General features: G+C 43.5%; 1 protein-coding gene across 1 annotated transcript; it reads right to left on the bottom strand.

Annotated features, from left to right (window-relative positions):
- Positions 1–477: 477 nt before the first annotated feature.
- On the bottom strand, positions 478–12,647 carry fgf16 (fibroblast growth factor 16). The gene is made up of 3 exons (XM_054792224.1): positions 11,945–12,647; positions 9,326–9,429; positions 478–2,022 (listed from the first exon to the last, which is right to left on the bottom strand). Exons 1-3 carry the CDS (start codon positions 12,249–12,251, stop codon positions 1,777–1,779), a joined length of 657 nt encoding a protein of 218 aa, XP_054648199.1. The 5' UTR covers positions 12,252–12,647; the 3' UTR covers positions 478–1,776.
- Positions 12,648–13,409: the final 762 nt, after the last annotated feature.

Below are 13,409 nucleotides of genomic sequence, written 5' to 3'. Positions count from 1 at the left end.
CCTCATACTATTACTTTATTCTTGTGAAAGTATGGCTTTTTTTCCTTGCTAGATTACAACTCTTCTCTTAATTTTTGGACTTGTGATACATTTTTCCATTTTTGCTGTTGTTGTTTTGTTTTTTTTAAGTTTCCTTGTTAAATTACATTTTTAGACTGTGCTGCGGGCCGCTAAAATCACAGCCGCGGGCCACAAATGGCCCCCGGGCCGCACTTTGGACACCCCTATCTTAGCATATGTACATGGGCTGGTTTACGAAATGTAACATATGTGACACGAGTGGCCCCCGCATCCTTTCATTTTCCTGGGTGGAAAAAGTTTGTCCACCCCTGCCACATTATTTGAACTTTATTCCCAACCTCATTTTCCAAAAATTCGAACTTTATTCTTTAGTTTTGCTTGTTTCTCTACTTTAGAAAAACACCTTTTTTATATCATTTTTCTTTAATACTGTATTTCAACTTCATGCTTCTGAAAATAGATTTTTGGACTTATTTCTCTCATCGTTTGACTTTATTCTTGTCAAATGACTGCTCTTTTTTTTCTTTTATGCTATTTTTAATCTTTTTTGGTGTAGATTTCTTGTTTAATTGTATTTTTAGAATGTGCTGAGGGCCAATTTAAAAAAGCAAAGGGCCCCCCCGGGGCTGCACTTGGGACACACCTGGTCTAGTATGTCTCATTCGTTTCTATTGGCCGTGTGGTATTGTTGGCTGGCAGAAAAGCCAACAGCGTCGCCTGACGTCTCGTATCGATGCCGCATTTCAAGACGCAGGAAGAGGCGAAATGTTTCATTGTGACCAAAAGAAAAGAAGAAATGACGACACGTCCGTTCACATCCATTCTACATGTGGCTTTAATTGGTACATGAAATTTGGATCCAGGCACAAATACTCTCGCTTGCACGTCGCAGGACAATTTCATCTTCTTCATCAGGGCCCGAGCACCAGCGACAGCCGTGCAAAAGCCCTTTGGATTTTCATTGGTTTCTAAAAACGTTTCAATGGTGTCATTTCAGTAGAATCTACGGTCCAAATAATTTCAAGTTCATTACAAAATAAAGTCTTTGCAATAAATAAATATATAGATTTCTATTTATACTTTATATGTAGAAAATAAATATATTGTACATCTCATAAATAGGATCACCCATATGTACCCCCTCAGCTGCTTGCTTTGCTTTTCTCTAATAATGTTCCGGACACCTGAACATCACACGTCAATGGCGTCTACAAGCACAGGTAGAGAAGTGCTGTTGCATTCACTGCCGCTTAAAATCTTATTTTAAAAGCGATGAATGTGATTCCTCGTTAGCCGGGATGTGCAGTTAAGTGCTCTTGGATCAAACCCACATTCATCAAATCTTTTTTTTTTTAATGTAAGGACGTTTCCAGACACTCTTCAGTACCTGGCCATCTCCAACAGTCACAGGAATGCCTCCCCCTCTAAGTCCGTGTGGGAATGTGCCTGCTCCTCCGTTAACTGAGTGTGACATTCCGCCCCCTCGGTGTCTTTAGTGGTCTCAAAAAGGCAATTAGTGCTTCTAGAAACGAGTGGTTATTTCAGGAAAAGGTGGCACCAGATTCCAGCGTCCTCAGCGGTTTAAGTTCACTGCGGCTGCGAGGAAGCAACATCCAGGAACATGCAGAAATGTTTATATCAGTGCTTGGTAGCGAGCCCAGGCGGTGACCTCAGTGGAGAGGGGCGTTGAAGGTAAACAGTTTTGTCGCAAACAACCCCCCTGTGGCCGTCTCTTCTTGTAAATCCAAGCTCCGGTCACCTGTACTGGAAGAGGTCCCTGTACGCCTGAGGGATCTTCTCGATCTCCACCGGACGGGGTAAGAAGTGGGTGAGTTTTTGGTGTTTTTTAGTCCTGCTGCCCTCCCTGGGAGAGCCGTCTTTGTTGAAGGCCACGTAGTAGAAGCGTCCCGTGTCGTTGTGCTTGTACAGGGTGGAGGCGTACGTGTTGTACCAGTTCTCCTCAAACTGCTCCCTGAACACACACTCCGCTGTCAGCTTCCTCTGCAAGGAGGACACCACATGTTTAAAGGACTGCAAAAGCACGTCAAAATCAGCAAAAATGATGGCGTAACATGCATGCCAGGCCTCTAGTTGGCGATGTGCCTTTGCAAAGACACACTTCTTCAATTTGGTGCGTTCCAAATGCATATTATAGGTACAGTAGCTCACATTCCAGCGAGCATTTTATGATATATTTTCAGAGTTTAGAATCGAATGTATGTACACTTTGCTCGTTTGAAGCGTGGCATACTCAAAGAACGTGCAGGTTCTACATTTTATTGTTTTTAGTGTTTACTTTCACTTGGAGACCTGTTTTCAAATGTGTTTTGTGCTTTTCGTGGACCCGAAACGCTGCAACGGCACTTTGTAGTACATCGGAGCCTTGGTTAGCGTCACTCATTTGTTCCAGAAGGTGCGACTCTAACTGAAACGGACGCTAAAAGGATCGATTTTACCCAGAGGAAATCCTGTAAATCCAATTAATCCATTCCAAGCCAAAAAAATGTATAGTTTTACATCCAAAAACCAATTGAAACGCACATAAATTCATGTCAATGATGAATGAAAGGGATAAATGAACATTTAAGGTTACTTTTAGCTTCATTCAAGCCGTGATTCTTGACATGAAAAGACACAACGTGGCAGCGAGATCAACACCTTCTGCTTCAACGCCACCTTCCTGTTTTGCCATGAGTTATTTCTTCAATTCACGAGTGGTTCTCACCTGAATAACCCAAAATGGAGCCAAAGAAAGTTGCAGGTGCGAGCATTTGGCTAAAGAAGGCGAGAAACACTACTGGATTCAAATAATAACTCATGACACAACAGTAAGATCGTGTACTTGTCGTGTCTCGTTGCCGCATCGTGTCGTTGGAAAATAGTCACTTCTTCGATGAAGGTAAAAGTAACCTCAAATGTGCTTTTTTTCCTTTGTCATTTATACGCATTTCGAATTGTTTATGCATGTAAAATATCATCGCAAAACGATGAAAATGTGTTTCGTGTTAACATTTTTGAGTCAAACGCTGATGACATCGTAGACGAGCGACATAGCTGATTTGCGGTTTTGTTTTCAAGCTAAGGACGCCAACGTTTTGTGATAAAAATACATCAAGAACACAGCTGGTCTCTATTAATAACACGACAAGACGTGCGCCGTATTGTACGCTAAACGGAAAATGAAGGTGAACATTTTGCCGTGAATTTCCGCAGTTAACCGAAAAACACGCTAACCGAGGTCCCGCTGTGTCCATTTTCACTTAAAAACCGCCGTGTACGACTGTAGAAACTGTTGCCAGTTCGTCAACGCTACCGATCAAACGACTCTCTCAGTACTGCACGGTACGTTAGGATCACTGCTGTTCCCTTTAAGTCCTGTAGGTGTCGGTCATGTGCATTTCAAACTGTTCAACGGCGGTTCCAAACCACGGTGCTGCGCCACATTAGTGTTCTGTGAGAGCTCATCAATTTATGGTCCAATTGGTCCAAAAATGTCAATATCCTTTCAACCGACTCCATTAGTCTTTGCCAGCGACGTATGGTGACAGGCAGAACAATTCAATGCTCTTCCACTAGATGGCAGAAGGTACATGACTAACCTGCTGCCATTCGTACAACGTTTTGGTTCAGAAACGGTATTTTCTAAGTGACATTTAACGCAAGTTCTGACCACACAGTCAGACGCTTGGCAAGGAACTTATACAAGGCAAGGAACTGTTGACATTCTCGAGTCCTTACAAGTCATACAAGTCATGAGCACTGTTTAGTGTAACAGTGTAACAATCTATTAAGTTTGTTAAACACAGTGAATGCATACTTATAGTATAACTTATACGTCAACACAATTTGTTCCGTTCTGTGCTTCATACCTCCCGTTTTCCCGAGGAAACTCCCGTAATTTGCCCTTTTCCCCCGTCGTCCTCCCGTTTAAATAACTTCCCATAAAAAAATTCCTGTATTTTCATCAAATAAATATTGAAATCCTCTTCGGCATTGGGGGTGACTCTGGTATCTGTTATGTTTGTTTCTTGTGTGGACAAAGCAGGAACGGCAACAATATGTCAACTCTTTATTGCGCAAACGCAGTGGTTCCCGATTATTTTCTGTCATGCCCCCCACTGGGGGACAGAAATATTTACGACCCCCCCCCCCATACTATTGAGAAACCGGCAAAATGCAACAAAATGGAGAGCAGTGAAGCATACAAGCATATTCAAGAGACAAACTGCATGCTGAGTACAGCAAATTCAGACATGTTGGCAGGTCTGTACTGACAGACAACTCTCGCACTCAAGCTCAGACAACACTGTGCCATACAGCACTAAGCCTTGTGGGTAACGTAGTATATAAACATTTACCAACACAGCATCCATGTTTGAGCCTCAGTAATCTGCGAGGACAACGGTGCCGCACATTGGCAGCACTCTCCTCGACCAGAGCTTTTTTCTTGTGTTGGGGGGGAGGGATTTCCCTTAGTTTCCCCTCATCTTCTGGAAGATGTCCCTTAGTTTCAAAGGATATGGCTTTGATATGGCCGCACGGTGGTCTAGTGGTTAGCATGTTGGCCACACAGTCACAGTCAGGAGATCGGGAAGACCTCGAATCTCTGTTGGGCATTTCTGTGTGGAGTTTGCATGTTCTCCCCGTGCGTGGGTTTCCTCCCACATTCCAAAAACATGCATGTTAGGTTAATTGGCGACTCTAAATTGTGAATGGTTGGTTGTCTATATGTGATTGGCTGGCGACCAGTCCACAGTGTCGCCCGAAGTCAGCTGGGATGAGGAGAAGCGGCATAGAAAATGGATGGATGGCTTTGATATGTGTTAAAAATTCAAAGAACGGGACAAGGGTGCCGTTCATAAGATGATCTTTGCATGCTATTTACCCACTTGATTCTGGCGCAGTGATGATCACAAGTCTAGTTCGAAGCATTCAAAGCAGAGGTGGGAGCAAGGCAGTCTTTTTTCAAGACGTGAAAGTCAAGTCTCAGGGCGAGACAAGTTACGGCCGAAGTCATTGGCTTGACATTCTCGAGTCCTTACAAGTCATACAAGTCATGAGCACTGTTTAGTGTAACAGTGTAACAATCTATTAAATTTGTTAAACACAGTGAATGCATTTTGAATTTGTATTATTATTTTTTTTTATAAAATAAGACCAGTGTGACAAGACTTCGTCATCGTAAAGGAATGCTGCCGTAGCATTCAGGATTTATGTTAACGTCCACACATTTGTTGTTTGTCCTGAAACCTGATTGGGCGTTAAAAGATGCATTCAATGAGGCGCATTCAAAGGGAAGATGCTGTCTTGCTGATAACGTAACTAATAAACATCACATGACTACTTTGAATGGGGACACGTTTTACCCAACACATTCACGGAAAAAGCATTTCCAGGTCATCAGACTAAAGTCCGAGCCAAGACCCGAGTCAGTGATGTCAAAGGCCACGTCGAGTTGCAAGTCGTTGATGTTATTGTCAAGTCAAGTTTAAAGTCATCAAAACTGTGACTCAAGTCTGATTAAAACGTGCTTAAATCGCGCAACAGCGCGCGTCCCGCTTAAGTCGCATGTGCAAGTGGAGCAAGTGGCCGCGGCGTCCCTCGCTCGGGTGCTCGCCATTAAGCAACATGGGAGCTGAAACGGAGCAGCAGAAACTCATTTAGGCAGGGGCTCATTATGACGAGAGGAGGGCGAGTCATTAGGGGTGACTTTTCACTTTACATTCCTCACTCGCTCCGCAGACCTGCTGAACTCTCATTGTGCACGGGGCGGGGTAGATCACTTCCCTCCCCGTAATGCAACATGAACGCTTAACAGCCGTGCAATCACACACACACACACACACACACACACACACACACAGCAAGCTATCCTGACAGCGCAGCGTGAGCGATGGCTGCAGGTTCAGCAGGTGAGAGCGTGTGTGAGAGCGATAAGAAGGGTAGGTAACTCCTCTGCTGCCAAGACCAGTCAGTCATTGAACTGGCTCTGTTCTGCAACAAGCCCGCAACCGAGGGAGAACCCCTCAAATGGGCCCAGATCCAAGAGAATGAAGCGGTCTCCTCCTCCTGCTGTGATTGGTTGATTGGCCACTCGCTACCCTTTTTGCACGTCAAGCTAAATGACTGTGAAGGAGCAGTCGAGTTGATTGGCTGTGCAGAGCTGTTGTGTGTAAACACCACCCTGAGGGCACATGACTGCCCCAGCGTCCTAGTAGACACTAACTTATCAGCTCGTCAAGGTCTGGTGGAGGCAGAAGAGCCCCCGCTTCCTGCTTTGGGCAGCACAGTGGACCCTTTGACACTCAACACAAAGCCTTTAAATGTTTCCCCTATTACGCCAAATTGACTTTTCACAGTAAAATGTGTCCCTAGAGCCTACGTATAGAATAAAAGCAGATCGTTTAATTTGATGCATTATAACTTTCAAATTTACGGGAAAAATACTTCCTGTTAGTTGGCTATAAGGAATTTCTCTGAATTGCAATGAATTGAATTCCACTTCCTGTAATTGCAATTCAGCACCCCGTGGGGTGAAGACAATTCAATTCCAATTCCGAATCTTCAGAATTTTGCAAAAGCCTGACGCTGCTCACAACAGGCTTCGCTACACATCTTTAAATGAAGCTAGAGCTCTGCCAACTTTCCGTCAGTCTGCTATTTACGTAGGATCTGTTAATTAGGGTTAGGGTTAGCATTAGGGTTGGGGGTTAGTCCCTAACCCTAACCCTAGTTCATTTCTAGTCTGTGACCAAGATCTGCATCTGGCAAGCCAATACGCAGGTTCTCTTCTGCCTTGCGACCATCCAGGCCAAACATGCATCCCTTGTCAGATGTTCTATGGGTGCCCTCTGGGTCGTACTCTTGCAGAGAGGCACCTTCGAGTCACCAGAAGGTGTGCTACACTTAGTTTCCGCCTAGTGCCCTACCTGTTGTTTACTAAAGGGGGGAAGGACTAAAAGGAGGCGTCAGTTTGTGGGGAAATGAAGGTGACCAACAGAGGTGCTGTTAGAGCAGCTGTGTCCAAAGTGCAGCTTGGGGGCCATTTACGGCCCGCAGCTATTTTTTATTGGCCCTCGGCACATTGTAAAATTAGGATTAAACAAGAAAATTGAAAAAATAACAGCAAAAATGGATAAAAAGAGTAGTCGTTACAGGAATAAAGATGAAATAGAGGGTAGAGTCATAATATTAAGAGGAAATATAAAATAAAACTGAAATAATATGAGGAAAAAAAAATTCCCGCAACCTTCAGGTTGGGAGACGACCACTCCCTCAAAAGGTATACTTGTAGTAATAAAAAGTAAAGTCTGAATACTGCACTATCAGAATAAAGTCATAATATTACCAGAAAAAAAATATACACGAAGAAAGTTGAAATATGATATTTTTGTATTGAATATATATAAATATTAATAATAATACGCTTTGTCACCAATAACACAAAGCTGGGATGCAGACTGTTTATGGACATGGGTCTAAAAAATGTAAAAGTGGCCCCCCTGCATCCTCTGATTTGTCAGGTCCTCGCTGGAAAAAGTTTGGACACCCCTGTGTTAGAGTATATACGCTATCTGACGATTCAGACTATGTTGGTCAGGTGTGCCCCCTCCTCCCCCATTTCCTACCTGGGGTCAAAAAGCACCAGGATGCCAGACTCTGATAGCACGCAGTAATAATATCTGCACTCTCAACACAATGGCCGTGCTTAACGGTAGAAAGGTGGCCTCTGTTTGGAATACTGAGATGGGGGGGGGGGGGTGTACTGGACCCTGAGAGGCCCCCAGGTAATGCTGTGGGACACCTGATACACATAACCCTCACATACTTCCCCCCTTCTTTGTCTTCATCTCTTTCCTCTCTCTTGAGATCAAACAGCTCTGCAGCCATGACAAAGAGGGGATTCTTGAGAAGTAAACAAACGTCTTGCTGCCATATTTAACCATAAAGGCCATCAGGTTCACCAGCAACATACCTCCGAAGGTCACTTTGGGAAAGGAAAAAGCATTTCTAGAAAGCTCAACTTTGATTCCCATTTTTTTCCCTTGTCTACAGTTTGTCTACTGTTAGTACGTGATGCAGATCTCCTGTTGAGAGTCTGCCTTCTGTTGATATGAGACAGCAGGGACGGGCGGAGATATGAGATGCAGCGCGTGAGACTTTTTAAAAGAAACATAATTGTTTTGTCTCACTGCGCTTTCCCATCAACAAGCCTTGATAACACGCTAAATCCCACATGGTTACTTGTGTATGTTACCAAAAACTCTTTCTGGGGTTCATAACTGAAAGCAAACGCACATTCTCTCGAGAAAAGTGCATTTTTGTAGGGCCGAGTACCGAACTTCTCCTTGTAATTAAAGACTTCACCAAAAAGGCTAACACAGTCACGAATAAAGCAATAAAGCCATCCATTCATTTTCTACAGCGATTGTCCTCACTCGGGTTGCGGTGATGCTTGGAGCCTATCCCAGCTGTCTTCAGATACACGCTGGACTGGTCGCAACGTCACTCATTCACATGCAGTGTTATCACCAGTCAAAGATCCTCTATTTGACCAGAGCACTTTGGTGGTGTTAATGATCTACCGCAAAAACGCAAGTAAGATTCTCTATATGGCAGGAGTGCACTTGAGGTTTTAATGATCCCGCAAAAACACCAGTCAAAGATCCTCTATTTGACAGGAGAGCTCAGGCAGTGTTAAGAACCAACTGCAAAAACGCTAGTCAAAGATCCTCTATATGTGATAGGAGCTAGAGTCAAAGATTTTCTATTTGACAGGACTTCTTTGGTGGTTTTAATTATCCACCACAAAAACGCTAGTCAAAGATCCTCTATATGTGATAGGAGCACTCCTCTGCCTTAATGCTCTCCATGATCCTCTATATAACATATGTGCACTGGAGGTTTTAAGGATATGGCAAATCACTTGTCAAAGATCCTCTAAATGTGACAGAAGCACTCTTCTGTTTCAATGATCTACCGCAAAAACGCTAGTCAAAGATCCTATATAAGACACGAGTGCTTTGGTGGTTTTAAGGACCTACTCCAGAAACACTCCTCAAAGATTCTCTATATGTGACAGGAGTACTATTCTGTTTAAAAAAAAAATGAAAGATGATCTATTTTACAGGAGCGCTCTGTTGTTTTTAGAAACCTGCTGCAAAAACATTCCCGAGTTTTGAAATGAACTTGGGGGCCGCCAGCTGAGTAGACCGGGTCTCGAGGGAGCAAAATGGACAAAATGGACGAGGGAGCATCCTAGCACAGTTGTTGCATGAGTCAACCAAGGAGGGTTCTGACTCACCGACCCATAGAGCTCTCCTTTCTCGTTCATGCCGAGGTAGAGTCCGGCGTCCACGCCTCTGATGCTGACCAGACCGACTGCCAGGCTGATGAACTCCAGGATTCCTACAGGATCAAACATGGACACCGGTTCAGGAACACTGTACAGTCCACACCAGCACCGAGCCAAGTTTTCAATGTGTGCAGATGGTATTCCCAATAACAATACATTTGATTTGACTGATTTAATTTGGTTCAATTATTTATTTAAAATGCCAATAATTGTATCGTTATAATACCTTGTTTTTTTCTCAGTGTGTGTTGTTGTGCCTTTGGGTTGCCATTCAAAAATCCTCGTGTACTTGACTGCCATATTTCTTTTCATCGGCCCGTTGGGCAGTTATGAAATCTGCCTAGCAACAGGTGACCATGCAAACATATGATGTGACTTGCAATAAAAATCTGAGCACTTTTACATCGTCAAATAGCAACCGGAGGCGTTTATTTCCTCAACTGAAGGGGTTTATATTTGAGAGCAGGCCTTCCTGTCAAAAATGCCTTGCAGTTGGAGGCGGAACTCATTGTTTCTCACTTGTTTCCTCACTGCCGGTTATAATAGATGCACAGGCGAGACAATATTTGGTAAGCACCCCACATTTATAAGACATGAGCGATGATTTAGATGTGAACTCTGCTGTGATATTCATGTGTGCGCTTGCTGCTCGGCTGTGAGACCATGCTGAGGTGTGCCTGTGGTTTCCTTGCACTGTATGTAACCTATGCAGTGGTTGCTGCCCCACCAGATTTTTCCCATGTAAAAGTAAAGCGCCGACTAGTTAGCAGTGACTTTTATGAGGAAGCTGAGCTTTGTGCTGACTCACAGGAAGTTCCAGTGCACTTATATGCACATCAAAGGGCGGGAAACAAGCAGTCAAATTAAAAGCCAGGATGCTGCAATGCAGAGGTTAGTAGTCAGAGAGGATCCAGCTGGCAGAGGCCAGCATGCAGCCACCTGGGCCCCATCTTCCCCTGAGCTCATGCGGGATGCCAAACACTGACAGTGTGCCTTTTTAATCAGAGCCATGTCTGACAAAGAGCTTGCGTCTGAACGCTCAGTCCAGCCAGAGACAAACATCAGGACCACCCATCCTTTGCGCCTGATTTTTGGAAGCTAACCCTGGAAGCCGGCGCCGTTCTGCTTGGGCTCGCACCTGCGTGCTACACGCTTGTTTGTGGCGACACCTGCGGCCATTGCGCAAAGGGGATTAGCGGGTGACGGTGACGCACGACACCATATTCACCGGGGATGCAACGTGCTCAGAGTGACACCGGTGGATATTCATTTAATTGGGAGTCTATTGTGTTGTGTTGCTGCACCAGAAAACACAACTTGCATTAATGGAGCTCATGCAAAGTTGAATTCATGCTACAAAACATTGTATATTATATGTATATATATTGCATAAATACTGTACTGACACAAAGATAAGACACTGAATATAAGACAATGCTTCTTTTTTGGAAAAATAAATGGATGGATGAATGAAATAACTATTGGTATCATACTTAGCTGCCTGACAGATGATTGATGCTTCATTGATCAGCATCATATAACCTTCTGCTTTTTTAGACACCTTTCTGTGTTGTGGCTGCATCTCTCCAGATCACTGGTGTGTGTGTGTGTGTGTGTGTGTGTGTGTGTGAGTGACAGGAAGAAAAGCTCTGACTGGTCATTTGCCTGTGGTGCATACATACTGCCTTCTATTCAGGTCCATACTGTACTTTATGACTAAATATTGATTCAAACTACTAAATACATTGAACATATAATTAATTAGAATTCATTTTCATTTCAAAAAGATTTTGAAGACTAAACCAGACCAGACTGCTGCATGTGTATTTATTTATCACGACTTTGCACTCGCAATAAAGAGAATTGTACATCAGTCTTACTTGCCTGTCATAATGTATTCAACATGTATGGCTGCTTACTGAAAAATGGAAGGATGCGAGATGCCACTTTGATATTGAGTTACAATAATATTAATTCAAATAGAATTTATTCAAAGGCAAAAAAACTTTCTACAGCATATATTTAAAAACACAGTTTGATTTCTTTATTAGTTATTAGTATCAACATTTCAGCCCTTTTCTCTTTACATTGTGCCTTTTCTCCACAATTTTTGCAGGTTTTTTTTGGATCATTTTATTTCCAATAAATAAACAAGCAACAAATGGCCCCCGGGCTGCGCTTTGAACACCCTGATGTTCCTGTCGTGAAAAGTATTTGTTGCATGACTTCATAATCCACACACAGACGGAGACTGTTGTTACTGAGAATATGGAAGGGCTGGGTTTGGATCAAATGCGCTTCTTCCTCCTCCTTTTCGAACATGTTGAATTGTGCACGTGTAATTACTTAACTAAGCATGTTCGAATATTGTCGGGTGCTTTGCTCAGGGACACTGAGGAAGTGAATGCAGTTTCTGTACTTTTAATCTCTGTCCCTTATAAGGTTTGGACTCCAACCTGAGACCCTTCACAGTCAAGCCCCCAAGACTTTTACCTCCTAAAATAAAGTCATTAAACTTAAATAAGTTTGTGTTCATTATTTCCTCAATAAATGAAATGAAATACGCACCAAATCTGCTGTGGTCCTGCCTGGTCCCATGCACCGTCCCATTGGGGAATATCTCCAGCTGGAAGCCGGTCCTGCAGTACAGCTGCCGCCGCCTCAGGATGCCTTTGAGGTGGCCAAAATCTGTGGGCGACCCCCGCTGGAGTCTCCCTTCTATCTGACCCAGGCGCTCATTCAAGCCCAGCGGAGACTCCGGCTGCAGGGGCACATTCCCAAAGGCAGGAAAACTTTGTAAATCCAAATCGAGTGCTCCTATAAAAGTCCCCACCTCTGCCATGGTGTGCACGGCTGTCAAATTAAGCGACGGCATTTATAATGTTGCAATCTTAAAAGCAAGAAAAAGATGAGATGAAGTCCTCTGAGTGCTGGAGTCATCCGTTTGATATGTCTGCTAATGACAAGGAAAAGACTCGATTATATACATCCTCCACACGCATTCTCCTCACTTTGGCCACGCCTGGCTGGCATCCTCTTCTTACGCGCACCTCACTCCGTGCGTGGACCTTTTGGTGCAACTTTTACTTGTCAGGATGTCTACAAGTTCCTCCTAAGAGCTTCCAAGTCTTCACTGAGAGGAGGAAAGTGTGGCTGAAGTGGTTTCACAGCCTTGTTAAAAAGACAATCCATTTAATGCAGTCTGCGGTTTTTTTTAGGGGTCACACCTCCTGATTTCCCAACAAGATGATGAAAATAACTTGTGCATATTCTCAGCGCAATCCAAGCTTGTGCGCAAGTGTCAGTGCCAACAACTGGAGCTTCTCATGCAAGCCTTCTCTCCTCCTCCTTCTTCTCCTCCTCCTCCTCCTTGGAAGCAGGTGCTTCCTCGCCCCTTTGCACAACGCTTACAATGTGCTCCAACACAGCAGCAGCTTTAACCACTTGTACTACTGGCAAACAAGGGAGGGGAAGAGCTGTGGTATTAAATGTGTCAAACCACTGCAGCCACGAAGCATGTTTCATCAACATCATTCTGCCGCTAAAACTTTCATTTTATTTCATTTGAACTAAATTGAATATCAAGTTTAAAACCCAGCACACTTTCCAATCATCCTCTGCTCATATTAACATCGGTTCCTTCATTAGGTACGTCTACACCATCTAATGACAGGAAATACACGAGCAATGCAAACTACAAAATAATAAAAACATGTTATTAAATGAACCGTTTGTAATATTTTGGCTAACTTAAGTGCTTGCATGGGAGGGGCAAACTTAGGAACACCTCTCAGCATGATGCTGGGATTTCTTATTTTTGTTGCATGTTTGTCACACTTAAATGTTTCAAATCATCAAACAAATTTAAATATTAGTCAATGGCAGCTCAACTGAACACAAAATGCAATTTTTAAATGAAACGTTTTGTTATTAAGGGAGAAAACATATCCAAACCTAAATGGCCCTGTGTGAAATGGCCCTAAATGGCCATTAAAACATAATTGTGATTAATTGAGATCTGTCAGTCTGGGAA

The sequence above is a fragment of the Dunckerocampus dactyliophorus genome, chromosome 11, assembly GCF_027744805.1.
Source record: "Dunckerocampus dactyliophorus isolate RoL2022-P2 chromosome 11, RoL_Ddac_1.1, whole genome shotgun sequence".
NCBI classification, from domain to species: Eukaryota; Metazoa; Chordata; class Actinopteri; order Syngnathiformes; family Syngnathidae; genus Dunckerocampus; species Dunckerocampus dactyliophorus.
This window is presented reverse-complemented; position numbering and strand designations above follow the sequence as displayed.

What these genes read in the sequence shown, in the direction of transcription:
- fgf16 (XM_054792224.1), bottom strand. Translation starts at nt 12,251, where the DNA reads ATGCCGTCGCTTAATTTGACAGCCGTGCACACCATGGCAGAGGTGGGG. An exon ending in GCAGGACCACAGCAGATTTG is followed by an intron (nt 9,430 to 11,944) that starts GTGCGTATTTCA and finishes TTGATCCTGTAG; the next exon opens with GAATCCTGGAGTTCATCAGC. An exon ending in AAGGAGAGCTCTATGGGTCG is followed by an intron (nt 2,023 to 9,325) that starts GTGAGTCAGAAC and finishes TCCTCCTTGCAG; the next exon opens with AGGAAGCTGACAGCGGAGTG.